Here is a 27,387-nt window from a genome sequence, read left to right as displayed (position 1 = left end):
AGTGAGCGAATAAGCTTTTCGCGATGTTCTTTTGAGGTACACATGAGATCCCAGATGGTAATTTCGGCCTTGGTTCTTTTCAATTGTTTTAAAAGAGGATTTTCAATGACTTCTGCAACGGTGGTGTGCCGTCCATTCTCAGGAGCTTGTCTGACTGGGATATCGTCCATAGGAGGTGGGCGAATGTCAGGCTGGTATATTCTTCCTGATCTGGTGAGGTTGTCGACTTCGGGTTCTTGAGTGGTGGTGTCGATGAGAGCATACCCGGGCCAAGTTTCAGTAAAGAGGTCCTGGCCCGACACTTGAGATAGGTAGATATCTTCGGCATCATCATCCCACACACCGCACACTTCTCTCTCGATTCGATCCATAGGGACCACAGCGAGTGGTGCACCTTGAGGTGTAATGTACACCGTAGGGTCGAAGTTCTCATTTTCTGGTTGGTCGAGAGAGATGTGACAAGAGCCGAGTGGGCTCTTGTTGTTGTTGGGTTTGCCAACGTTAGGGAGAGGTATCACTTCATCCTCTATCATGTCCTGGATGGTATTCTTTAGGTTCCAGCAGTTTTCAGTGTCATGCCCATTTCCTTGATGGAATTTGCAGTAAGTACCTTCGACCCAATATTTTCTTTTGACAAGAGGGTCACGGGTGGGGCCTATAGGTCTCAACTTTCCTTGATTAGTTAATCTTTCAAAGGCTTGTACCAAAGTCGACCCGAGTGGGGCAAACTTTCGGTCTCGGACCCATCTTCCAGGGCTTCTTCGGGCGGGAGTCTCTTCTACAGCATGGACTTCTTGGGCTTGGGATGTGTTACCCCGATTATAGGTGTTGTTTTTATATGTGGGTTTGCTTTGTATGGTTTTGGCGAGATCGTCCTCGATCTTTATTCCCACATCATAAACTCTTTTGAAAGTGTCAAGTCCCAGGTACCTAAGGTGTTGTCTGTAAGCCGGGTCCAGGTTGTCAGTGAATTTTTGGACCAATTCTGTTTCGGGAGGCCTATTGATTAGCTGGGCTGCCTGGACCCTCCATCTAGCAAAGTAGGTCGTGAAACCCTCATTTTTCTTTTGGAAGAGAACTTCCATGTTCGACGAGTATTGCTTGATTAAGACATTGACAAAGTCTTCCCAAGTGGGGAAGAGCTTAGGGTCCTGGTGATAGTACCATTTGAGCGGCACAGGTTCCAAGGACAAAGGAAAGGCAGGTAAATACATGGACTTGTCCACGCCTTTCAAGTTCATGGCATTCACAAAGCTCAGTAGATGATCACGGGGATTGTCCGTGGCCTTGAACTTTGGTAAGTCAGATGAACTAAACTATTCTGCTAGTTTGCCAGGAAAAGGTTCAGGATCGAGGGAGAAGTATTTGCTCCCCATGGTTTGCTGTAGGACCATTTTTTCAATCCTCTTCTCGTTATCGAGGTCAGTTTTGGCTTGCGCAGCCGCTAAAGCTTCATTTTCCATTTTCAATTGGCCCATAAGTTGGGTCATTTGGACCATCTGGTCTCGCAAATCTTCGATGGACATGTTTGAAGGTGCGAATCGAGGTTGGGGAAGCGGAGATCCTTGAAATGAGGGACGACGGACGGAGCTTGGAGTCACTAAACCTGATGTTGGCGGTGTATCTTCGAGACGCACTAACCGTTGATTCCCTGATCGGCACCAAGTGGCAGGACCAGTCCTAGGCATAAGATAAGCTAAAGTTTAGGTTCCCAAAGTTTCAAGCATTACTTAGTCTAGACTTCGACTCTCTCTATTGGTTTTTCACTCTTTCTTTTGTTGGTACACTTTTTAGTTTTTTTTTTTTCTTTTGGTCATTCTTTGGATTTTCGAAACACTTGCCCGTGTGACATTCATAATTGTTAGCATGTTCGGTTTTTAGTGCCGAGCATTGTCGTCGTAGGAGGCCTAACAACGACGCAAAGAGTTATTAATTTTTTACGAGTCGCTTTTGAAATCGAGTGCTCTTCTTACGCCCTCGTAGCAATTCTTTTTATGAACATTTTTTTTGTGCTACGTATTTTCCTTTTGCGCGGGCACCGAGGCTGTTGCGCCTGACCAGAAGGCCAAGCAGCAACTTCAGCGCCCAGCGAGGGGCGTGAGAAATTCTGGCGCCCAGCCAGGGGCGTTGAAAATGCGTCCCTGGCTGGTTCTCGTTTTCTGTTTGCGTCTACTTCTGTTTATGCGACTTCGATTTGCGTGCTTTCCTAATAACATCCTTTACGCGTTGTGCAGCGTTTGCGGGATTCGTTACAGGCCATCCCGAGCGTCGCTTATTTTTGTGGCGATCGTTCGGGCTTGCGGAACACGTATCTTGGTATAACTCTTTGGCCAATTGGCTTATGAATGTTTGAGCAATTTTTAAGGTCGTTGGTTTTTCTAGGACAGTTTGTCACACACAATCATATATTTCGCTACACATAACTAACATTCCATCATGAGGCAATAATAATATGTCATGCAGTTCATGATAGGCTTCTATGGGTAGTTATTTGCGCCTGGCTTGGTACCGCTTCTATCGTAGATCCAACACATGCCCCGGTCGAGGTAGTGTCTTCAACAGACGAATTTCGCTCAAGAGGCCAACCCGCAAGTGCAAGCCAAGGGGGCATGCAGGCGAGAGGGACCTGATGAGCGAGCGATTGGGTTCGGGATATGTGTACTACCTGCACAAGTACCGAGTGGGCAACATGCGCGGCGTATGCACCCCCCTATTGGCGAAAAAAAGGTATCCTTAGTCCCAACTCCCGAGGGAGCCGAGATTCGTTATGCGGTTCTGCCCGTTCACATTAATATGCTGATTTTCAGGTCGTCCCAACTTGATGGGGAAATAAACGCGGGGTAGGATCGTTTCACCCTTCGGCTATTTTGATTACCTACAAGCACGAGTATTTCCTTCACTATCCCCAGTGGAGTCGCCACTGTGAGGGGGTCGAAAAAGCACGAGGCTAATGCGTGACCTCGTCCCTCGTGGGTGTGACGATTCTTTTTATTCAATCAAGTGTAATTTGATTTCCTGTGAGTTTACACCCAATTGACTAGTAATATAGGAGTCGCCATTCAGTTTTTAACGACAATGAGAAAAACAGACAAAACCCGGTTATCGTGACATAAAGGGAGTGCAATTATGTTTGACCACGACGGTCGTAGGTTCCCTTGTGATCCCTGGTGTGGGGATCTCTCAACATACACCAGCAAGGTAGAGATTGAGGGTTCGGGGGACTGTAACTACCGAGAGGAGTACTCGCTCGTCAATAACTCCAGAGGCAGGATATCCTTACTAGCTCAGCATAAATAATTGAAGGGACATGCGTTAACTATTAAACTAATCTGAGTTGATTTTAGCAATATGCAACATATAATACTAGATCGATCGTGATTATCTGATTTAAATAGCATTAAGGGACCTAGCATGATAATCCAATTTCCCAAAAATATTATATTTGTTAGGCGTGATAGAACAATCAGATTTAGTTAGTTTAACAGTTCATAAAAAGAGCGAGGAAAGCAATTAAATCATCGAAAAGGGACACATTACGACACACCCTTGAGAGGTGCGTCACGGTTCTCAGAAAACTAACCACTTTGACTTTGATATTTCTCCTTTTTATTTAAAGAATCTCAAATTATGGGACAGGATACGTTCTGTTCGATTTATGGATCGATTGCGACAGAACGCGTGAACAATTTCGCAGCGTGAGGCTTAGGCTAAGGGTTGGAGTCAATACTCAGAATATGAATTGTGTGTTGTCCTTTTCACGTCGAACTTAAGGCCCTATTTATAGAAAAGAGTTTGTGGAAAGATAGAATTGCAGAGTTCTAATCCACAAAGAATTAGGAAAAAACACGTACCCATGTATTTTCAGCGCCCAGGCCTGGGCGCCGAAGATTTCAGCGCCCAGAGCCAGGCGTTGAAAATAGGGTCTGGGCTGTTTTCTTAGTCAGATTCGGATTCCTGAAATCCATAGAGTTTGAGACTTAATCGAGTCTTTTAATGCGTATTAACCTTGCGACGGGATGCGTCTGGGCCCGTTACGAACTCTAGGCTCGTTAGGATTTTAATTAATACGTAACTCTTATTTCCGAATCATATTAGGAATAGGATTCTCGCAGTTTTCTATCTCATTTAGGATTTATGTTGGAGTGCAGCACCTAATTCTGACAGGTTTCTATCTTTTATGACTTGCCACTTTTAGAAGCTACCCTTTACGGCAGTTACTATTTTTAGCAGGTTTCCATAAATAGCAGGTTTCTATAAATAGCAGGTTTCGGGTGAAATGAAAAGGGGAATCGAGATTCGTTATTTTATAGGAGATGCGTTGTCAAGTGGAGATTTATGCTTTCATCATTGAACCTTTCCCTTTCGGGAATGGGGACAAAAGTAGGTGTCTACAGCTGCCCACACGCATCTTGCTCGTCGCATGTGCTTGCCCATTGCCCTCGCCCATCGCCCAGCATGCACGCCTAGGCTACGAGCCTTGCGTGCCGCCTAGCTTGTTGCTCGCTGCATTCGTACCGCACAGGCGACGAGCTCCCTTGCTCGTCGTCGCGTGCCCGCACTGTACAACACCCCTTAAGGGTAACACGTAGCTTCCTTTGCTTGGTGCGTGCAACGTTTATGAGCGTTTTTCATAAAATTTAAATTTTTTTATTCAAAATTAATGACAAATTAATAAACCATATTAATTTTATAATTTTAGGGCGAAAAATCGAAAATTTATTAATCAATTAATTTCCGATTAACATGGATTCAAATCTAGGTCATAAAAATATGAAATTTATCATAAATTAACAATTTTTATGGTGGTTTTTAATCATGGATACCTAATTAAATCATTAATTAATTATGAAAATCAAATCAATTTTAAATTATTCGAATTTCAACAAATTAATCATAATTACAAATTAGGTTTTATATTTAACAAGTCTAGGCATTCAAAATTGTTAAACATATACAGTAGGTCAATCAAAAATTCAAGATTTATCAACAAGAATCGCAAATATTTAATTTAACATCTTAAATTTACAAACTTTTGCGTTCGAAAAACTAAAACCTCCGAAAAGTCATAGTTAGGCTTCGAATTTGGGAATTCTGGGTTCGGCCGAAAAAACTACCGAAAATTTGGGTACATATAATACCTTTTAGAATGCGGAATTGACACAAAAATCACTCGATTTGGATGAGTAACGAATAAACTGCCGAAAAACTGCGTACATATAATTAAATAAACGCAATTTGCAATTATTTAACAATTACGAAAATTAATCACCCATTTTAATTCTTTGCAAATTTTTAAAATTTAACCATGTCATGCAATTTAGATTATGTAAATAATAAGAGGCTCGTGATACCACTGTTAGGTTATGATACATATGAAAACATAAACCATGCGGAAAAACCTTAATGCCAGGAAACATATTATTTACACATAATCAATTAGCATAATTCAGATGCATACACTTTGTAGCGTGCCCTCCCTAGCTGCGCCCGAACCGAAAAAGAACAAGTCTTTAGGACTCCAAGTGTCGTCCCTCCATAGATAGTCCACAGCACGTCCGGATCCGGGTAAGATTGACCAACTAGAATCGCCCTTAAGGTACTATTATTTTCGGCTAAATGGGCAAGTAATGTGACTGATTTTTCTGCTCAAAAATCACAGCTTTTATTGTATGAATACTTGTTAAAAAAAACTCTTGTATAAATTTATGACCCTAGGCATATATTTATAGAACCATGGAAAGGATTTCTAATCCTGTTAGAATACTAATTAATTAATTAGAATCCTTTAGAACTATAAATAATTAATTTTATCTTTTAGGATGAGGATTTAATCATAGCACGAATTCCGATAGCTTTTGGATACGTATAGCACGCACACGAGCACCGCACGAGCACCGCACAGCCCGCGCGCATGCCTCGCGGCCCACGCGAGCTGCACGGCGCATTGGCCCAATGCTCGCAGCCCATTCGCTGAGCGCGCGTGCCATGCTTGCTGGGCCTGGCCTTGCGCTGGGCCTGGCGAGGCTTTGGCGTGTGTTGATGCGTGTGGCTTGCTGGGCGACGGCCTGGCTTCGTGCTGGGCCTTCCTCTAGCAAGCCTCGTCCGATGCTAATTCGTACGATACGCTTCCGATTAAACTCCCGATTCCGGAATTCATTTCCGATACGAACAATATTTAACATTTCCGATTCCGAAATTAATTTCCGTTTCGAACAAATATTTAATATTTCCGTTTCCGGAATTATTTTCCGATTCCGATAATATTTCCGATTCTGACAATATTTCCGTTTCCGGAAATATTTCCGATTCCGACAATATTTCCATTTCCGATAATATTTTCCGATACGTACCATGTTTCCGTTTCCGGCAACATCTACGACTTGGATAATATTTATTTTTCCGATACGATCCATATTTCCGTTTCCGGCAATATCATCGTTTTCCGGGGTATTCATTTACTTGCCTTTGACGATCTTAGGTCCCACTGAAACCAAGATCCGTCGATTCCGAATATCCATAGCAGGAGTATTTAATGCCATTAAATATTTGATCCGTTTACGTACTATTTGTGTGACCCTACGGGTTCAGTCAAGAGTAAGTTGTGGATTAATATCATTAATTCCACTTGAACTGAAGCGGCCTCTAGCTAGGCATTCAGCTCACTTGATCTCACTGAATTATTAACTTGTTAATTAATACTGAACCGCATTTATTAGACTTAACATTAAATGCATACTTGGACCAAGGGCATTATTTCCTTCATTTACATGTTTAATATGATTAGTGTAAGGTTTATAAGACTCATTCCAAGCCATTTATGCACATCTAAAGCTCGTTTGGGTCGTTATAGGTCATATGTAGCCTAAAATGACATTTTTTCTCCCAACTTTCACAAATACATTTCCTTGTCTAATTTATGTTCTCTTTAATCTAGTGCGCCCAACAAGAGGGTGGGGTCGAGTGTGGCTATTACGTGACGAAATTCATGCATGACATATTCAAAAGTTGCAAGGAAATTCAAGATCTGGAAAAGGTACATAAAATAGTATATTTATGATGTATTATTAGGCTAGAAATTAGTGACAAAAAACTATTCGCCTATAATTGGCACGAACCGTCGAAAATGTCATTTTGGGCCAAATATGACCTATATCGTCCCAAATGAGCCTTATGTGTGCATAAAGAACTTTAAATGGATCTTAGTAACCTCTAACTAAGCATATGAAACATTAAAAAGATTTAGAAAGTGTCATTGGGTTCAATTGTTGATATTTGGGATCGAAAATGCCATTTTGGGCCAAATATGACCTATATCGAGCCAAATGAGCCTTAGATGTGCATAAAGAACTTGAAATGAGTTTCATAAACATATAACTAATCATATGAATCATGAAAAACATTTAGAATATGGAATAGGTTCGTTTGTTGGTAGTTGGGATCGAAAATGCCATTTTTGGCCATAAATGATCTATATCGACCCAAATGACCCATTAGCGTGCATAACGAACTTGAAATGAGTCTTATAAACATATAACTAATAATATGAATCATGAAAAATGTTTAGAATTTGAATATAAGTTCGTTTGTTGATAGTTGGGATCGAAAATGCCATTTGTGGCCATAAATTACCTCTATCGACCCAAATGAACCATAGGCGTGCATAGCAAACTTGAAATGAGTTTTATAAACATATAACTAATAATATGAATCATTAAAAAGGTTTAGAATGTGTAAATAGGTTCGTTTGTTGGTAGTTGGGATCGAAAATGCCATTTTTGGCCATAAATGACCTATATCGACCCAAATAACCCACAGGCGTGCATAAAGAACTTGAAATGAGTTTTATAAACATATAAATAATCATATGAATCATGAAACAGGGTTAGAATGTGGAAATAGGTTCGTTTGTTGGTAGTTGGGATCGAAAATGCCATTTTTGGCCATAAATGACCTATATCGACCCAAATGACCCATAGGCGTGCATAACGAACTTGAAATGAGACTTATAAACATATAAAAAATCACATGAATCATGAAAAATGTGTAGAATTTGAATATAAGTTCGTTTGTTGATAGTTGGGATCGAAAATGCCATTTTTGGCCATAAATGACCTATATCGACCCAAAGGACCCATAGGCGTGCATAACGAACTTGAAATGAATCTTAGTAACCTCTAACTAAGCATATAAAACATAAAAAATATTTAAAAAGTTTCCTTAGGTTCATTTGTTGATTTTTGGGATCGAAAATGCCATTTTTGGCCAAATATGACCTATATCGAACCAAATGAGCCTTAGATGTGCATAAAGAACTTAAAATGAATCTTAGTAACCTCAGAAAGTTGTTTTCGCTACCAATATAATTTTTGTTTTCGCGTACGAAACTTAATTTAATTTATTAGTTTGCATGTACGTTGTTCTTTTAAAGGTTTTCAAAACTCCAAGGGAGGGGCCCTTTACCAAAGAGGAGTTGGATGAAGTTCGAGAAAAATGGGCTACTTACTTCAACGATTGTGAACTACCCTTAGTGTAAATAGAGCAGGCTTGTAGTTATCCGTGACTCTTACATTACTTTGTTATTTATTGATTTAATTAATTACATTTGAATTAATTCGGTAATATTATTGTATATTTGAAATTTATATCATTTTTGAGGAATGTCAAGCTGATTTTTGGTGAAACAGTATTCTATAAATTATAATGTAGAATTTTATATTGCAAAATCAGAAAATATATTGTAGAATTAGGAATTATATTGCAGATTTTTTTTTAAAAAAAAAAAAAAACTCAAAAGTTGCTCTTGTTTGCAACAAGAGCAACCTATGTGAAGCTTATAGGTTGCTCTTGTTACAAACAAGAGCAACTTTTATAAGCTCATAATTAGTTGCGCTTGTTTGCAACCATCGCAACTTATAAGCTTCACATAAGTCGCTCTTGTTGCAAACAAGAGCAACTTATGAGCTTATAAGTTGCGCTTGTCCAGGGCAACTTTTGATAATTTTCCAAATGTGACCATGCCATATGTTGCCCTTATAAAGGGCAACTTATAAGCCTATTTTAAGCGCAACTTATGATGTTTTTTCCTCTAGTGGTTCCTGAGGCGAGATCCTCATATATTATGTGGGTCCTCGATGTTCCAGAGAAGGAACAAATTGTGAAGACTTCGAGTGAAGCTTCCTAAAGGTGCAAGCATGAAGACTATAACATATGAGATTATGTTTAGGATTTATGTAAGTATTTAATATTGTTTATACGTAATTTGGAACGAAAGGAGTATTCTGGTACGTTTTTAATTGAAAATATTAACTGTAATTATAAAAGAGTTTTAATAAGAAAATCTTTGTTAATAAATAAAATGAATTTAATAAATTTAAACATAGGATTCTAATTTATATTTTCGTTGTTTACCAAACAAAGGATTTTCCCATGATCCTTAAAACTCTCCCCAGTATTTTCATTTAAACGTGCAAGTAGTGTTTGGAATTGGTCTCTCTTGTTTCTCTCCAACTATGCCCATGTTATTGAGCAATAACAGTTAGTGGAAAGTTGAGGGAAACATGGGTATCCAACCCTAGGTAAAACTCCTCTATAAAAGGAAAAGAGTTTTCACTTTTTCAGATACACAATTGATCTTTGCAAAATATATCCTAAGAGAACTTAAACGTTTTAAGAGAATCAGTTTACAAAAAGAGTGTTCCTTGAGTTCCTTATTGCTATAAACGTTATTACGTACTAGAGTTTGCTATCAAATTGTATTTTGGGTTTAAGGGTTGAGTGATACTTGAGTGACTTAGAGTTAAGTCAGAGAGAGAAAGAGGAGCACAGTAATCGACGGGGATTGTTGTGGGGAACTCGTATTTGAGAGGAACTAGAGTTAAAGAGCGTATTTGTAATAGAGGTATTACATCAATACAAAAGAGTTATGAGGTTCTTCTTGATTAGTGTCAAGAAATTTCCTCAGTTTCATATCTTTCCTCGCTTATTGATTACAGTTTCTTTATTGTTTAAATTCTGCAAGAAACTTACCTAAGTTCCCAAGAAACAATTCACCCCCCCCCCCTGTCAAGTGTTCCTACTGAACTATCATGGGGGTAAGGTGAATTTTTTCTCCACATTGTTATTTACAAATTACTATGTATGTGGGTTGTTAGGTACAATGAGTTAATTGGAAAATGGGAGATCCATTGTTGGTGAAGCCAACTCCATTAGTTCCATGCCTTGTGGCTTACAAGCTATAATTTATGAAGCTTGTTATGTAAAAGAATGGATATATTTATGCTTGAGGCATGGATATTGATCACAAAAAAATGTGATATCATGTGAATGTGAGAGGAATATTGAGATTCCCTCATCAAAGGCCTTTGTAGAAATTGTGTGTTGGAGTCTGCCTTAAGGAATGAGTTTAAAGCCTATGCGGATTGAATTGTGATTGATACCCGTCTTAGAAATAACTAAGTTCAATGGGTCAAGCGAAGTAACAAAAGAGCTCAAGTATTGTGCTACAACCATTCCTGTTAATAAAAGTTATGTAGTACTTTTCCTACTGTCATATGTGATATAAGGTTGAGCCAAAACTCTTAATAAGTTCATAGCCTTGTGAAGGTGGTTTGTGACAGTACAAACTTGATGAGCTTACCTATGTGAATGTGGGGGTTACGCCCAATCTCCTATGAGGTTCCTTAGGCTAGGACCTCTAGAGCGTTCATGAAAATAAACAGGCATTTGTGGGGCATCGACGTACTATCAAAGTTCGCGAGAACACTACTTGTTTTGTGAAAAGTTTGGTGCGTTGTTCAAGGGTAATTCCACCTTACATGGTTGTATAACATACTAGTATGCAGTAGGTATCAATTCAAGTCCACAAGACATTGATACTTGTAAAACTAAGCATCCTTTGCCAAGAACATCCTTTCATAATAAGCCTATGTTCTTTTGAATTATGTGGGGGAATGTTGGAGTTTTACCCCTTTCAGTATATGTTGAAAACTCCAAATTATGTTGCTTCAAAAGAATTAAAGTTCCCATAAATACAATGTGGTCTTCTTACTATTAATCATCAATTTTGGAGTGTAATTATTGGATTGATTGTGGTCAACTAATTGATTTGTTGACCGTTATTACCTTAATTGCTTCTTCCATTTATGGCCTAATTGATGACCAATTAATAACCTTATATTCTTGTTGATCTTTTCGACCTATTTAAAGGCTATTGATTCTTCCTCCAGAGACACAGAAAATTAACCTCTTCATCCTCTCCGAAAATGAAAACACAAAATCTACCATTATTCTGGGCATTGTTTAAGGGCGTTCTCAATCTTCGTATCCGTCCACACCGGAAATGAAGAGTCGTGTAACCTTGGGGCCCCGGGGTTGATTGTCATTAGTCCGTGTGTGTAACGGGGAAAATTCAACTTTAGGGCAGTGATTAGTGTCACGCCACGACATAATTTAAGATAAGTCATTCTAATTTCATCTACTATTAGTCATATCTCCTACACAGAGTACGTCCTCCGTTTGTGTGTGTGTGGGGGATGGGGGGGGGGGGGGGGTATTCGATCTTATAGCAAGTGGACATATGTATATTAGCAGCTAGAGCTAGAGCACAACTAGTGATAGATATTAACATGAAGTCGTACGTTGTAAGATATTTTATGTTTCCATATAATGAGAAATGAGAATATGTCTTGTCTGTCTATAAATGAAAGCAGCACATACAAATAATGCTAATTGCTAATGATGACACATTTATCGTTCAATTGAAATAATTAATTGGTGCACCCAACTTAAAGTTACATGGATAATATATAATGGCTTAGATTCATCACATCAGAAGTGATGGCAGTGGAGATCGATCATCTCGTGTCGATTTCATATTGATAGAATATACTTGCATTTCCAAAAAAAAAAAATATGCCTCGTTGCGATTATGTGAATACGTAGAGTAACCCAATAATCAGACGAAATATAATATAAGTTACTAAATGCACGTAACTTGTGTTGTGGATTCCCCTTAACTCTATTAATATTACTTTGCACAAAATCAAACTTTTTGTTGTAGGTCCAGCCCATTTGTTGCACAAGTAAGTCATTTATCTTGTGTTTGTGAGCCCAAAATGTTGGGTTATGTTTTTAGTCCACTTGGGGCTAAATTGGTTGGCTTATCTTAGAAGCCTTGGAGTGTTTTTGATGTTTAGTTATGACCTAAAAGGAGTTAGGTTAGCTGAGTGAGAAAATCAGATCTAAACACACACTCAAAAAAGAGAGGAGAGAGAAGAGAGTGTTTGTAGTTTTCAGGGAAGCCATCAGAAAACTTCTGTTTGCCGGAGATTGAACGGTCGGATCGTGCTGATTTTTTGTCAGCTTGTTGAGGATACATAGGGCCTCATTTTGAACGGTTGGATCGTCGTTTTGAACTCTGGTTTGTCCGTGGTTGCTGCTGGACAGAACCTACGTTTTTAGGTGATATTCTTCATCTCTTGTCTCTTATTTGCTGATCTCTTATGTATGGAAGTGTTGGTGGGTTGCGAACCTTTGTATGTCTGATTTGGGTTCTTTTGCCCTCAATTTTATCATAATAAGAGAAGGTGACAAGGGTGGACTCCTCACAAGTCCCGTGCTTTTTACTCTTCACATCGAAGGGGTTTTCCACGTATAATTCGTGTGTTGTTGATTGCATTTTGTTCTTCCGCATTTGATTATTGTTGCTGTCCATTATTGGTTGATTGTTAGGTTATTAGGTTATTTGTTTGGTGGATTATTTGTGGTGAATTAGAGTTGTATTGTTTGGTTGATTGTCTTGGAGGTGATCCTTGTGGGTAGTTGTTATACTACTAAGGTCCTATCAGTTGGTATCAAGAGCGGGGTTTAATTTGATCATTGTTACGGAGTCTACTAGTAGTAGTTGAGGTAGTTCAATGGTTAAATTGACATCAATCAATTATTCAATTTGGAGACCGATGATGGAGGATTTGCTATATTGCAAAGATTTGTATGATCCAATTGAAACAACCACAAAAGCCGATGGCACAATTTCTAAACCTGAAAGACCAGAAAAAATGGAAGAGAAAGATTGGGGAAAGTTAAAGAGAAAAACTTTGGGGACTATTAGGCAGTGGGTTGATATTAGCATTTTCAACCATGTGTCTCAGGAGTCCGACCCGGCCATATGATTTGTTGAAGAAATTAGAAGGTCTTTATGAAAGGAAGAACGCACATAACAAAGCTTCATTAATTAAGAGACTTGTTAATTTGAAATTGAAAAGTGAAAAGTCTATTTCTGAGCATTTGAGTGACTTTCAGGATATTATTAACAAGCTGACTCCTATGAAAATTGTTCTTGATGATGAATTGCAGGCTTTGATCTTGTTGAGTTCTTTGCCAAATAGTTGGGAAACCTTGGTTGTGACTATTAGTAACTCTGCTCCAGAAGGTGTTCTATCTTTGGATGTGATCAAAGAAAGCATGTTCAATGAAGAGGTTAGAAGAAAGGAGATGGGAGTTGATAATTCACATGCTCTTGTTGTTGAGAATCGTGGAAGAAACAACAGTAAGGGTTCCAAAGGTCGTGATAACTCAAAGGGGAGGTCGAAGTGTAGAGAAAGAGAGACTAGGACATGTCATTACTGCAACAAGCCTGACCATATCAAAAAGTTTTGCTACCGTTGGAAGAGAGAACAAGGTAAGAACCAAGACTCACAAAAGCAGGGAGATGATAAAAATACTGCAGCAACCGCTTCTAAGAGTGATGATGATGTTGCTTTGATTTGTGCAACTAGTGAGTGTCATCATGTAGGGAGTTCAGACACAGAGTGGCTTGTAGACTCAGGTGCTTCATATCATTGTGTTCCTAAGAGGGAGTATTTCACGGACTATCAATCTGGTGATTTTGGTATTGTAAAGATGGGGAACAAGAGCTCAGCTAGCATTGTTGGGTTGGGTGATATCCGTGTGAAGACAAGTGTTGGGTGCATGCTTACATTGAAGAATGTGCGCCATATTCCTGATTTACGTCTTAACTTGTTGTCTGCAAATGTCCTTGATCTAGAAGGGTACCGACACACCTTTGGTGATGGTAAGTGGAAATTGTCTAAGGGTTCGATGACAGTTGCTCGTGGAGAGTTGTGTTTCTCTTTGTATAAGACATACTTGAGTGTATGTTCTGGTGAGCTGAATGCAGTTGAAGAAAAGAATTCTCCAAATTTGTGGCATCGAAGGCTAGGGCATATGAGTGACAAGGGGATTAAACTGTTAGCAGGTAAATCTCTTATTCCTGTTGATAAATCAGTTTCTCTTGACCCTTGTGATCATTGTCTGGCAGGTAAACAGCATAGAGCTTCCTTTTCTAGGAAGTCCACCACAAGGCAAGAAAAGTTGGAGTTAGTTCACTCCGATGTTTGTGGTCCTATTGAGGTGGAGTCACTTGGTGGCAATAGATATTTTGTCACTTTCATTGATGATTCTATTCGAATAACTTGGGTGTATATGTTGAAGACAAAAATCCAAGTGTTCGAGATTTTCAAAAAGTTTCATGCCATGGTAGAAAGGGAGACCGAAAGAAAGTTGAAGTGTCTTCGATCTGACAATGGTGGTGAGTATACTTCGAATGAGTTCAAGTATTATTGCTCACAAAATGGCATTAGACATGAGAAGACAGAGCCCGGCACACCACAACACAATGGAGTTGCTGAGAGGATGAACAGAACTATTGTAGAGAAGGTGAGGTGCATGCTTAGAATGTCTGATCTTCCTAAGACATTCTGGACCGAAGCAGTGCAATGTGCCTGTATTTTATTAATCGATCTCCATCGATTCCTCTTAGTCTTGACATTCCAGAGAGAGCGTGGAAGGGACGTGATCCCACTTATTCGCATTTGAGAGTCTTTGGCAGCAAGGCATACATGCATGTGCCTAAAGAACAGAGGTCAAAGCTTGATTCGAAATCCAATCCATGTGTGTTTGTTGGGTATGGGGATGTAGAGTATGGTTTCGGACTCTACGATCCAGAGAAGAAGAAGGTAGTGAGAAGAAGAGATGTAGTATTCTTTGAGCACGAGAAGGGTGCAGATCTTCTGAGTACAAGGTATACTTCTACTTCATATTTGTCTTTTGATACTAATGGCTCTACTTCTACTCCTCTTGTTATTCAGCCAACAAATGAGAATGTCGAGGATGTACTTGATGATGTACATTATGATGTTGGTGAAGTACAACCTGATGACAATGTACCAGATCATGTTGATGATGATCTTGATGAGTCTTTATCTGATGAAGAAATCCATGAGGAAGATGCACATGAGGAAGTGGTTCATGAAGCAGTTCCTGAGCAGGGGGAGCAACCTACCCCTCAAGTGAAGGATACACATGTTCAAAGGTCCACTAGAGAGCGGAAACCTTCAACAAAGTATCCAAGCTCAGAGTTCATTCTAGTTAGTGAAGATGGAGAGCCAGAGAACTATAAAGAGGTGTTGTCTCACGATGAGAAAAAGCAATGGCTCGATGAAATGAAGGAGGAGATGGATTCCTTGGAAAAGAATGACACTATGAGCTAGTGAAGCCTCCCAAGGGCAAGAAAGTCTTGAGAAACAGATGGATTTTCAAGAACAAGAAAGATGGTGAGAAGATAGTGAAGCGCAAAGCCAGATTGGTGGTAAAGGGATGCAACTAGAAAAAGGGCATTGACTTTGATGAGATCTTCTCTCCGGTGGAAATGACATCTATCAGAACTGTGTTGGGTTTAGCAGCAAGTCTTGATCTTGAGTTGGAGCAACTTGATGTAAAAACTGCATTTTTACATGGTGACTTGCATGAATAGGTCTACATGGAGCAATCTGAAGGTTTTGAAGAAAAAGGGAACGATAAAATTGTTTGCAAGTTGAAGAATAGTCTTTATGGGCTCAAACAGGCAACAAGGCAGTGGTACCGAAAATTTGATTCGTTTATGACAAGCAATGGTTATAAACGTACTACAGCCGATCCTTGTGTGTATTTCAGAAAGTTCCCTGGAGGTAATTTCATCATCCTTCTTCTATATGTAGATGATATGCTGATAATTGGACAAGATGCAGATATGCTTCAAAGTTTGAAGAAAGCATTGTCCAAGTCATTTGACATGAAAGACTTGGGTTCTGCAAAGCAAATCTTAGGCATGGAGATTGCTCGTAACAGAAAAGCTGGGAAATTGTGGTTATCCCATGAGAAATATATTGAACGGGTGCTTGAAAGGTTCAATATGAAGCATGCTCAGTCTGTTTGTACACCACTAGCTACTCACTTCAAGCTAAGTAAGAGAGCTTGTCCTACAACAGAGAAGGAGAAAGAAGTTATGTCATCCATTCCTTACTCTTCTGTTGTTGGTTCTTTGATGTATGTTACGGTGTGTACTAGACCTGATATTGCACAGGCGGTCAATTTGGTGAGCCGTTTCTTATCCAATCCGGGTAAGGCTCACAGGGAAGAAGTGAAGTGGATCTTCAGATACTTGCAAGGCACCTCCAAATTGAGTCTATGTTATAGAGGTGGCAAACCTATACTTGAAGGCTATACTGATGCAGACATGGCTGGTGAGCTTGATAATAGAAAGTCTACCTCATGTTATGTGTTTACATTTTCAGGGGGAGCCATCTCATGGCAATCCAAGCTACAAAAATGTGTAGCTTTGTCCACAACTGAGGCAGAGTATATTGCAGCAGTGGAAGCAAGCAAGGAAATGCTTTGGCTTAAGAGGTTCCTCCAAGAGTTGGGTTTGAAGCAAGGTGAGTATGTAGTATTATGTGATAGTCAGAGTGTTATGGATTTGAGCAAGAATTCAATGTATCATGCTCGCACCAAATACATTGACATTAGATATCATTGGTTGCGAGATGTAATTGAAGAAAAGAGAATGAAACTGGAGAAAGTCTACACCGACAAGAATGGTGCAGATACATTGACAAATGTAGTTCCCGGAAGCAAGGCTGAGCTTTGTAGTAAGCTTGCCGGGATAAGGTTCAAGTGATCATGGTATGATCGTGTCTTCCCCGTGATGGGCTAGAGGGGAGATTGTTGTGGGTCCAGCCCACTTGTTGCACAAGTAAGTCATTTATCTTGTGTTTGTGAGCCCAAAATATTGGGTTATGTTTTTGCCCACTTGGGATAAATTGGTTGGATTATCTTATAAGACTTGGAGTATTTTTGATGTTTAGTTATGATCTATAGGGAGTTAGGTTAGCTGAGTGAGAAAATCAGATCTAAAACCACACTCAAAAAAAAGGGGAGAGAAAGAGAAGAGAGTGTTCGTAGTTTTCAGGGCAGCCATCAGAAAACTTCTGTTTGCCGGAGATTGAACGGTCAGATCGTGCTGATGTTTGGTCAGCTTGTTGAGGATACATAGGACCTCATTTTGAACGGTTGGATCGTCGTTTTGAATTCTGGTTTGTCCGTGGTCGCTGATGGACATAACCTACATTTTTAGGTGATATTCTTCATCTCTTGTCTCTTACTTGCTGATCTCTTATGTATGGAAGTGTTGGTGGGTTGTGAACCTTTGTATATCTGATTTGGGTTCTTTTGCTCTCAATTTTATCATAATAAGAGAAGGTGACAAGGGTGGACTCCTCACAAGTCCCGTGGTTTTTACTCTTCACATCGAAAGGGGTTTTCCATGTATAATTCGTGTGTTGTTGATTGCATTTTATTCTTCCGCATTTGATTGTTGTTGCTGTCCATTATTGGTTGATTGTTAGGTTATTAGGTTATTTATTTGGTGGATTATTTGTGGTGAATTGGAGTTGTATTGTTTGGTTGATTGTCTTGGAGGTGATCCTTGTGGGTAGTTATTATACTACTAGGGTCCTATCACTTTTCACATATAACATGTTTATGTTTAAACACAATTAATAGGATGATTTAAATCTCAGCTCATATAGGGTAGAATCTCTGTACGTTAAACATACTTAAAAGGATGAGTTTAATGTCAGCTCGTACAAGGTATAATCCATTGTATTCCGTATAATAAAATTTGCCGTATTAAATATAAGAATGTAGCCAATCAGGGAAAATTATCATGTACATTCCGGAATTATATACGGAAGTTGATGTAGGCTCCGTTTGGTAGGGCGTAAAACATTTTCATTGTAAAATGATTTTCCATGGAAAACATTTTTCAAGGAAAAACACAATTCCAAACTACTTTTCTTTTGTTTGGTACCTTAAAGGAAAATGGGAGAATGATGAAGATTGAGGAGAAGAAAGGAGAGGGAGATAAGGAGGAAAGAAGGAAAAGTAGTTTCCCTCCCTTTCAAATGGAAAAGGGGTTTCCACCTTGGAGGGAGTCATGAAAAATTGTTTTTCATCCCTTACCCAACCAAACAACGTAAAATAATTGAAAAGGAAAAAATCGTTTTCCATGAAAACGTTTGACGCTGTACCTAATGGAGCCGTAAAATAGCAAGTTTTCCTATCATCCTAGCTACTCAGAATATTATTCCTATGTTGCAAGTGCTTGCTGAATATGGCCTCAAGCATGCACCAAAATGTGTATGGTGGCCAATTACATTCAGTTAGCAAGTTTTATCGGTGATGTATGTTCTTGGGTGACAAATACAATAGACAGATTAACGCACCCTGGTTTAAGGGTTTGGGGGCGCAACATGGTCTCCGATGGGGTTTGGGGCACCGCCTCCGAACTTAACGGTATATGTCATTCTACTAGGATTATCTATTTTGTGCCATGCCTCTCATCATACATATCTTCACACACAAAAAATTCTAGTTAGTTATCACTATTATTAAACAACATAAATCATTATTATTAAACAACAGAAAGCGTATTTTGAAATTTATACCTTCCAACCATTTGTAATTGGCATTTTCTTTGACGGCGTAGTGAACAATAACATCATTCCAACCCATTTCAAAAGTAACGGGATCACTGCTGTCATATATTACATTCTCTAGATCAGCCTTCAAATCTTCATAGTTCTCATGCTTATTCAAGTATTTGGGGAACTTTTGGAGAATATGCCATAGACACCACCTATGTGTTGTATCTTTCATGGTCTCCTTCAATGCTCTCCTCATTGCAGGATCCTGATTAGTTAATTTCCCACTAGAAACTTTGCCTGATATGCAGTTTAACCAGGTGGTACACAGCCACGAGTAAGTCTCTGCAGTCTCGCGAGAAAGTAGTGCACAACCAAAGAGTATCGTCTGCATGTGATGATTCACACCGCAAAAGTTTGCATACAGAAGACGGTACTTATTGGTTAAGTACGTGGCATCAAAGACTATTACATCTCCAAACTCTTCGAACGCTGCCCTGCTCCTCGCATCAACCCAAACTATGTCTTGAAGACCACCTCGTTCCGCGTACCTTTCCATGTGGAAGAAGTTCTGATTATCAGCTGTCAACTTGTTAAAGTAATCAACCATTGCTCGGGCATCACCACCACTTAGATTCAACATCACCTCTTCCTTATTCTCTTTTGAATGTCCCTTGAATTTAAGGGAAGATTTTCCACTCTGTCCCTATCCTCGGCCAGGATTTTTATTATATCACTATTAATGATACCCGCCTTAGAGTTATTCTTAATGAAACGTACTAAGTTTTTCTCTTTATCCAGTAAATTGCGTTTCCTGAAAGCAGGCACATCCTTGGATTTCATCGGTGTGGGTTGGTGATTCTGATGGTCCAACATCACTCTCCTAATAATCCAATCACCCTTGTCATCTACACTGGCATAAATTTCAATTGGACATCCTACTTTTTTGGATCTCCGTGTCTTAGCCATGGCACTCTAAATTTTCTTTGGTAATTTGCTTCGATCTTTGTATTGCTTTGGTGGAGCTGGTTGTCCAGCGCACTCACAAGTCCAAGTCCCACGACACCTCACTTTTATATCACTACCCTTCGACGCCCTTTTCAAACTACTAGCGGTTCTGCAAATTTCAAATCCCTTTTGCTTTGCATGGCTAAAGAAATATTCATCCACTTCTTGATATGTAGTAAATCGCATGTTTTTCTTTAGAGGAGAAATTTCTTCTTGATCCCCAAAACCTGTTTTCACAAACTTCTTCTTTGGAGTCCGATAAGGTTCAACCATCTCCTCATAAATATAATCCTCATTAATTAGCCCAACAATCTCATCCTCATTACAATCCTCATTATCGCCATTACAATCATAATTATCACGCAATTTAGAGGGTGGACCATGGTGCACATAGAGCATGGTGCACTTTAAGAACATTAGTATATAGTTAAAAGAACATCTGGTTACGTAAAAAGAACATGGATATATATTTTTATTATTTTTAATTAATTGTGATTTTTTGTAACAAAAAAGTAAAACATTATATTGCATGTTCTTTTGTCGTAGTGTCATGTTCTTTTGTTTATGCGCATGTGTTCTTTTGGTGTACATGGTGCACCATGCTCTATGTGCACCATGGTCCATAGTCCACGGATTGTAATTATCATCATCAGGAAATTCATTACACTCATCATCTTCCTCATACCAGGAAATTCATTAACAACATTATCATCATCATCATTAACAGCAAATTCATTAACAGCATTATCACCATCTTCCTCATGAAGGTCATCACCATCATCATCATTAACACGAAATACATTACACTCAGCATTATCATCATGGTGATCATCGCAATACTGCAATCACATAACTAATTATCAATTAACCAATTAAACTAAATAACTAATATAATACTAATTAAATAACGGGTTTTTCATGAGATACCCCCGAGGTTTAAGTTTATTCACCAGGTACCCTCGTTGTTTCAGTAATCCACCAGGTACCCCTCAGGTTTCATTTTCTCGCATGACTTAACCCTGCCGTTAAGTGGCCGTTAGAAACTTTTTTTCACCAGGTACCCTCGTAATTTATTTCACCAGGTACCCCTGAGGTTTCTTAGTTTTTCACCAGGTATCCTTATGTTTTATGGTAATTTCACCAGATACCCCTGCTCACCAACGGCTACTTTTTTTAAAAAAAACTGGCTGGTATGGAACTGCATTCCATAAGTCCATAAGTCTTTCTGGGTTGCTGCAAATGCATACAACCCATATGTGTACAACAAGGCAATGGAGAAGATTGCCAAAATTGATCCAAAGGTTGTTGATTATCTGTCCCAAGTGCCAAAGCAGTGGTCAAGGCACAAGTTTGAACCACAAGTGGTTTATGATCACAACACCACCAATTTTGTTGAATCTTTCAACGTTTGTACCAAGCCTTTTAGAGACATGCCAGTGTACACTCTGATGGAAGGTAAATGTTCTATCTTTACTGCTTTTTACACTGTGGTTGCATATGTTTTACACCACCCCTGTCCTTTTTATTAATACATTTTCTGTTTTGCTGCTTTATTTTGTTTGTGCTTGGATGCTTGGATCTAATAGAGGCTGGGAGTTGGTGTATGAAGAAGATTGGGTCTAGATTTGGCAAGGCTATAGAAATGGGACCAAACCAATTGACTGAATATGCTGCTGGGGTATTAGAAGAGAGGAGTCAACAGTCTAGGTTTTGTTCTGTAACAGCTGCTGTGGGAGGGGAATATGAAGTGAAAGAGGGGGCTGTCAAATACCCTATTAAGTTAGATGCAAGGACTTGTGGTTGTGGAGTATGGCAAATATCTGGCATACCTTGCAGACATGGCCTTAGGGTTATTTACCACCAAAGACTTGAGGCTACTGATTTTGTGTCTCACTACTTCAAAGGGCAAGCATACAAGTTAACTTACTCAGAGCACATGCACCCCATGCCTGACCCAACCCAATGGCCTTCTTTTGACCTTTCTATTATCCTCCCACCACCCATGAAGAGAGCATCAGGTAGACCCCCTAAACTGAGAAAAAGAGGTAAACATGATACTAGAATAAAAAACATTAGAATGCCATTTTTTATAGCTCCATGCATTAATTTCTTTTGTTGCTCGAGTTTCTTCTTCATTTGGTGAATTTCTTCATTCAAGCTTCTATTTTCTTCAATTTCTCCTTCCTTTGTGCTACCTTTGTTGTTTCTCATTGGCAGTGGTTGCTCAATGCTTCCCTTGCACCACTTGAAGTTGTCACATAAGTCACACTTGTAATATAGTTTTTGAGGATTTTTCATTGTTTCAGAACTTCTTATTGCAAATTTTTTCCCACATATGTTGCATGTTTTGTTTGGAACTACAACGTATGAGGATTCATACGTTGTAGAGGAAGATTGAGATTGAGAATATGAGCTCATTTGAAAGTGAGTTGGGAAATAGGGAAAATATGAGTTGGTTAATGGGAAGAACAGAAAGTTGTAGTGAAGAGTTGCTGATGCTCCCCCTTTAAATAGAGAAGGCTCACCAACGGCTAGTTTTTTTAGCCGTTGGTGAGCTGGGGTATCTGGTGCAATTACCATAAAAACATAAGGGTACCTGGTGAAAATCTATGAAACCTCAGGGGTACCTGGTGAAATAAATTACAAGGGTACCTGGTGAAAAAAAGTTTCTAACGGCCACTTAACGGCCACTTAACGGCAAGGTTAAGTCATGCGAGAAAATGAAACCTGAGGGGTACCTGGTGGATTACTGAAACAACGAGGGTACCTGGTGAATAAACTTAAACCTCGGGGGTATCTCATGAAATATCCGATTAAATAACCAATTAAACTAAAATGCAATATAATCTAACCAGTTAAACTAAAATGCAATATAATATACTGCAATCACATAACTAGTTAGAAACTAATTCAATAACCAATCAAACTTAACTAGTTACCAAGTAAATAGAGTCAATTACAGTCAATTACCAAGTAATTACAGTCAATTTTAAATCAAAACTCAAACTGACCTCTTCAAATTCTCTGGCACCGCCGTCATATCCCCGCCGCCGTCATATCCTCCGCCGACGAACTCATCATCTTCGTCGACCATCTCTAATCTCCTTATCGCCGGCATTATCGAATAGTCCGGCCAGTACGGGTCGTTCATCATGTAATTGATTTCTCAACAATTTCGGTTTGTTTCTCTCTCTAGGGTTTGAGGAAGGAGAAGAGGAATTCACGAGAAACGAGGTGAAATGTTTACTCATATTTTCTCGCTCATCAAACACCATCCCCGTTACAAATTTTCACCATTATGTTACAAATTTTCACCATTATGTTTTCCCTTTATCCCCTCTTTTTTACCTTAGTTTACTTATTTCCTTTTACACGTCATTTTCCTTAATTTTTGGGCGCTATTTATGGACCTCGCCATTTACGGCTATTTGCGTGTAGGTCCCAGCAAAATGCATGGAAGTTGCATAAATGAATAAACGATGATATCCCACTATGGAAACAATTGATGCTCACCAAATTATCCTATTATGTGGACCATTTATTGTAATCATGTTGTCGGACGCCACGACCAAACAAATTACAGCTCACGTCATCACTATTATTTTCATTTTCAATCATATGTGTTCACTGCCTTTTTTTTTTTTTTTTTTTTTTAATTAGTGTTTACTATTTTAGTTACAAATTTAACCTTATTTTTTGGTTGTGAATGAGCTAATAGGGTTAAGGATAAAGGCAATATAAGTTATAAATAGGGAATTTTAACATATGTTTTAACTGACATGCTCTCAATCTATAAAGGCAATATAATTCATAAAGGAATTTTAACATATATCTCAATCTTAGTTTTTTGTTAGATTAACTGAATCTGATGAAATTAACTTATCCATTATGTGGATAATTCACTACAAGAAATGGTACTATTAACGACGGGAAATCCCCTCGCGAAAGGCTAATAATCGTTGATTAATGACGGGATTTTCTGTCGCGAACCCGTCATAAAAGGGGGCCGTCGTTAATAGAAATCCCGTCGTAAATTTGTTGTAAACCCGTCGTAAAAGACATTTGCGACGGTTATTCCCGTCATTGTTTGGTTGTTAGCCCCGTCGCAAAAGGCTTTTGCGACGGGATTTTCGACCCGTCGTAATTAGGTTGTCGTTAAAGATACAAATTCTTGTAGTGATTGTTTGAGAATATTATTTTTCCTGATTGAATTTATCTGAAATTAGGATATGCTCTCTTCACCCGATGTGGTATAATTTTTTTAGTTTCGTGTCTGGTTTGGTTTAGGTTGATCTGCCCTAGTCTGATATGAATGTTTTATATTAGTGTTTTTTCTCTTCTGGTTTGGTCTGGTCTTATTTTTTCTTATCTGGTCTGATAAAATAAGTAATAAAGAATAAGAAAAACATGAGGAGAACAAAGACTTATATGAACTTATATGAACTTATCTGGCCTTATCATAATTTTTTTTATAGAATAATTCAGTCAAAACAAGTTAAAATTAGTTCAAGCGAACAAATCTTTAAGCAATGGAATAATATTTGTTCGCATAATGGTGTGGGTTTAGAATCAGGAATGAAACCAGACAAGTATTGAATTCGTACTTGAATCTTAATACCATGTGTTTGGTTTTATCCAATAATTTTTTTTCTTTTATTTACTCCATCCGTATTTTAAATAGAGATACATTTTGATCGGCAGTTTGTTTTAGGAGAGTGAGTTGAATTTATTTAAATAAGATGTAAGTGGGTTAGTGGGTGATTTATTTATCATAGTAAAAAGAAGAGGTGAGTAAATATGAGGACCACAAGAAAGAGAAAAATATTACTCCCTCCGTCCCAAAATTATAGTCTTGTTTTCTAAATCGGACGTCCCAAAATTATAGTCCCGTTTCTAATTTTGGCTATTAAGGTCTCACTTTCTCATGTACTATATTAATTAAAAATTTATTGAAAATCCCATCCATGTACTATATTCTATTTTTCTATGTACTATATTATCTTTTCCATGTACTTTATTCCACTTTTTCATCCAACTCAATCATCATTTGTGCTTTATTCTACTTTTCCATGTACTATATTCCATTTTTCTTAAAATCCGTATTTTTGATCAAACGGAACTATAATTATGGAACGGAGGGAGTAATATAATTGGAAGTGGAGACCAAAACATGTCAAAAAAGAAAAGTGTATCTCTTTTTAAAATATAATCGTTTAAGGAAAGTGTATCTCTTTTTAAAATAGCGAAGGGGTAATAACTAAGGATTTGGTATGAGTCATACCCACCTCTTTCCTGGGTTTGAATTATGATTTTAGAAATTATTTTTTGTAAAACAATCAGTATGTATGAGTTTTGTTCATTCTAGATCTGTACCTCATATCCAAAACACACAAACCAAACACCCCATTTAGTGGTTAGAAACTTAAGATAGTATATATGATTAACATTATTGAATAAAGATAGAGCTTACGCAAACAACTTTATATGATCAATCTTAATTCTTAATACGAGTATGGTTTGTGGAAAACGAGTCACCCCTCAATTTGTGGTGGGTAGTAGTTTACAAGTACTTGTCGTACTACACACTGGTTTCTCCACTTAACACCACTCTTGGGAATAAAAGATTAATTGGTCCGTCAATACCAATAACGGCCTTTTTCTATTGGATATCTATATATATGTATACGTACAACTCCAAACAACAACGGTTTCGTGGTGTAGTTGGTTATCACGTCAGTCTAACACACTGAAGGTCCCCAGTTCGAGCCTGGGCGAAGCCAAATTTTTTATTTCCACTATCTGATATTTTGGGTAAAATAAGCTCATTCGAAGCATGGTCTAATTCGAAGCAAAGACTAAGGTTTGCATCAAGCTTACAGAATGGTGTTGAGCATCTTTATTTATACTACATTCGTATTTTATTAAGTGATACATTTTTATAATCGACCATGTTTAATTAAGGGGTATACTTCATTTATGGAAACTTTTCTTTTATTTTATTATTTTCTTTTTATCCCACGGACCTCACTAATTATACTTTTTTACTCACACTAGTTACACTTAAATATTTATAATACTTCCAGTATCTTTACTCCAATTGTTTAATCTACACTGACCTCACTTGTTTCTTTGTTTAATAAAATCAACTCACCTTCATTGAAGTATATATGTGTCGGTTAAAGTGCACCACTTAATAAAATACGAGCTAAAGCGAAGTTTTTGGATTTGGTTGGTGTTTTCCAAATTCTCCCTGAAACGTCAAGTGGCATAACATGAGGGAGTATCATTTTGAGAGAACGAAACTGTAGGAAATTCTAGAAGATTTATCAAGATTGGCACGTGCTTATAAAGGGAATCAAGGTTATGACTTTCACTTGCAGTTCTCGAAAGCAGAAAGTTCTATTGACTCTACCATAGTAGCCTGATGGTGCACTTAACCTATCAATGTGCACATCTTACGCCCAAATATTAATAAAGTAAATTTTATTCTATACGACAACATTTTAGTAACAAAGGGAGTAATTAGATAAACTCCTAGTTCTATATTCCATCATTCCCTTAAAAGGTCCTACTAACCATGATAACGATGAAACAAATTCAACAAGTTGTTGAAAATGAGTAAGAGTTTCTTTCTCAAATTAAACATTAAAATTCCTCACAAGTCACAAGTCATTTTCAAGAAAACACCCTGGGATCCTTTTTCTTTGTGCTGTCAACATTCTTTCTAGCACCTGCAAAACTGCTCTCTTCCACTTGACTCCTCTCCCTACTCCCTAGTGGATAAATGCCCTCCACTCTTCTTGGATTTCCTTCATTAACAAAAATAATTCTAATAGGAGTAAAACTATATAAATAAATTGTACGGTGATATCATCGTATCAAAAAGGACTAGTTTACAAGGACATCGTACAAAATAACGTACGCTACTCAATACTCATCCTATTTAGACATAATAGTTACACTTTATTTTTTATGTATGACAATAATTAATCATTGAGCATCCATTTCTCTAATGTATTTGTAAAAAATATAGAAATTTGATATTTCGAAAATACATAATAAGACACGAATTTAATAAGATCTCATGTCGTTATATTTTGCTCATGTATAAATCACAAACGAAGATCTAACATAGATTCTAAATAGTTTCAAAGTAAACAATGCTCCATATTCTAAACTAGAATTGCCAAAAAAAAAAAAAGTTACTCTAGCATTGCAACGGATTACAATACCTTAAAAATAAATAAGGGGATAATTCTTTTCTACATATCTTTCTTGCCAATTAATCTCATATCACATTGTCTAACACTTACGAAGTATTTAATTGGCAAATCCTGAATACATTTCGCAATATGTTATCCAGATAGGAGGAGAATGATGTGATGGTCCAACTGTTTAATACTCTGTACGTGGTAACTATAAAATGGTCTATTATAAGAGTTTGTATTTTCCTAAATATTAGTAATATCCACGTATTGATAAAGTGCCATTGATGACAAATCCCATAACTTTGACGTACCTAAGGGTGTTTATGAGCTCACCGAACTTGCGAGCTACTCGAACTCGACTCGAAAATTTAACG

The 27,387-nt window shown here is 38.1% G+C and overlaps 3 protein-coding genes and 1 non-coding gene across 5 annotated transcripts; 2 read left to right on the top strand and 2 right to left on the bottom strand.

The window, feature by feature from the left end:
• Window positions 1-18,694: 18,694 nt before the first annotated feature.
• LOC110805744 (protein FAR1-RELATED SEQUENCE 5-like) lies at window positions 18,695-19,766 on the bottom strand. The gene is made up of 3 exons (XM_022011372.2): window positions 19,578-19,766; window positions 18,822-19,503; window positions 18,695-18,726 (listed from the first exon to the last, which is right to left on the bottom strand). Exons 1-3 carry the CDS (start codon window positions 19,764-19,766, stop codon window positions 18,695-18,697), a joined length of 903 nt encoding a protein of 300 aa, XP_021867064.2.
• On the bottom strand, window positions 18,808-23,089 carry LOC130467827 (uncharacterized). Its single transcript, XM_056836729.1, has 2 exons — window positions 22,817-23,089; window positions 18,808-20,644 (listed from the first exon to the last, which is right to left on the bottom strand). Exons 1-2 carry the CDS (start codon window positions 22,957-22,959, stop codon window positions 20,485-20,487), a joined length of 303 nt encoding a protein of 100 aa, XP_056692707.1. The 5' UTR covers window positions 22,960-23,089; the 3' UTR covers window positions 18,808-20,484.
• Window positions 20,719-22,607, top strand: LOC110777798 (uncharacterized). Of its 2 annotated transcripts, XM_056836728.1 has the most exons (3): window positions 20,720-20,862; window positions 20,950-21,260; window positions 21,392-22,607. In XM_056836728.1, exons 2-3 carry the CDS (start codon window positions 21,077-21,079, stop codon window positions 21,946-21,948), a joined length of 741 nt encoding a protein of 246 aa, XP_056692706.1. In that variant the 5' UTR covers window positions 20,720-20,862; window positions 20,950-21,076; the 3' UTR covers window positions 21,949-22,607. The 2 variants fall into 2 exon arrangements, with proteins under 2 accessions (XP_056692705.1, XP_056692706.1); XM_056836727.1 differs by having other exon boundaries at window positions 20,719-21,260.
• A 2,422-nt stretch (window positions 23,090-25,511) lies between the features above and the next one.
• TRNAV-AAC (transfer RNA valine (anticodon AAC)) lies at window positions 25,512-25,585 on the top strand. The gene has a single exon. It is a non-coding gene; the product is annotated as a tRNA-Val (tRNA).
• The last annotated feature ends 1,802 nt before the right edge of the window (window positions 25,586-27,387 follow it).

The sequence above is a fragment of the Spinacia oleracea genome, chromosome 2, assembly GCF_020520425.1.
Source record: "Spinacia oleracea cultivar Varoflay chromosome 2, BTI_SOV_V1, whole genome shotgun sequence".
In the NCBI taxonomy this organism is placed as follows: Eukaryota; Viridiplantae; Streptophyta; class Magnoliopsida; order Caryophyllales; family Amaranthaceae; genus Spinacia; species Spinacia oleracea.
Note: the sequence above shows the minus strand (reverse complement) of the source record. Positions and strands in the feature narration are given on the sequence as shown.

Coding starts and splice junctions, on each gene's coding strand:
- LOC110805744 (XM_022011372.2), bottom strand. CDS start 19,766: ATGGCTAAGACACGGAGATCCAAAAAAGTAGGATGTCCAATTGAAATT. Junction 19,504..19,577: donor TGGATAAAGAGAAAAACTTA/GTACGTTTCATT, acceptor GGCCGAGGATAG/GGACAGAGTGGAAAATCTTC. Junction 18,727..18,821: donor CAATTACAAATGGTTGGAAG/GTATAAATTTCA, acceptor TTGTGTGTGAAG/ATATGTATGATGAGAGGCAT.
- LOC110777798 (XM_056836727.1), top strand. CDS start 21,077: ATGGAGAAGATTGCCAAAATTGATCCAAAGGTTGTTGATTATCTGTCC. Junction 21,261..21,391: donor AGTGTACACTCTGATGGAAG/GTAAATGTTCTA, acceptor TGGATCTAATAG/AGGCTGGGAGTTGGTGTATG.
- LOC130467827 (XM_056836729.1), bottom strand. CDS start 22,959: ATGATGAACGACCCGTACTGGCCGGACTATTCGATAATGCCGGCGATA. Junction 20,645..22,816: donor GTGCCAGAGAATTTGAAGAG/GTCAGTTTGAGT, acceptor ATGTGATTGCAG/TATTGCGATGATCACCATGA.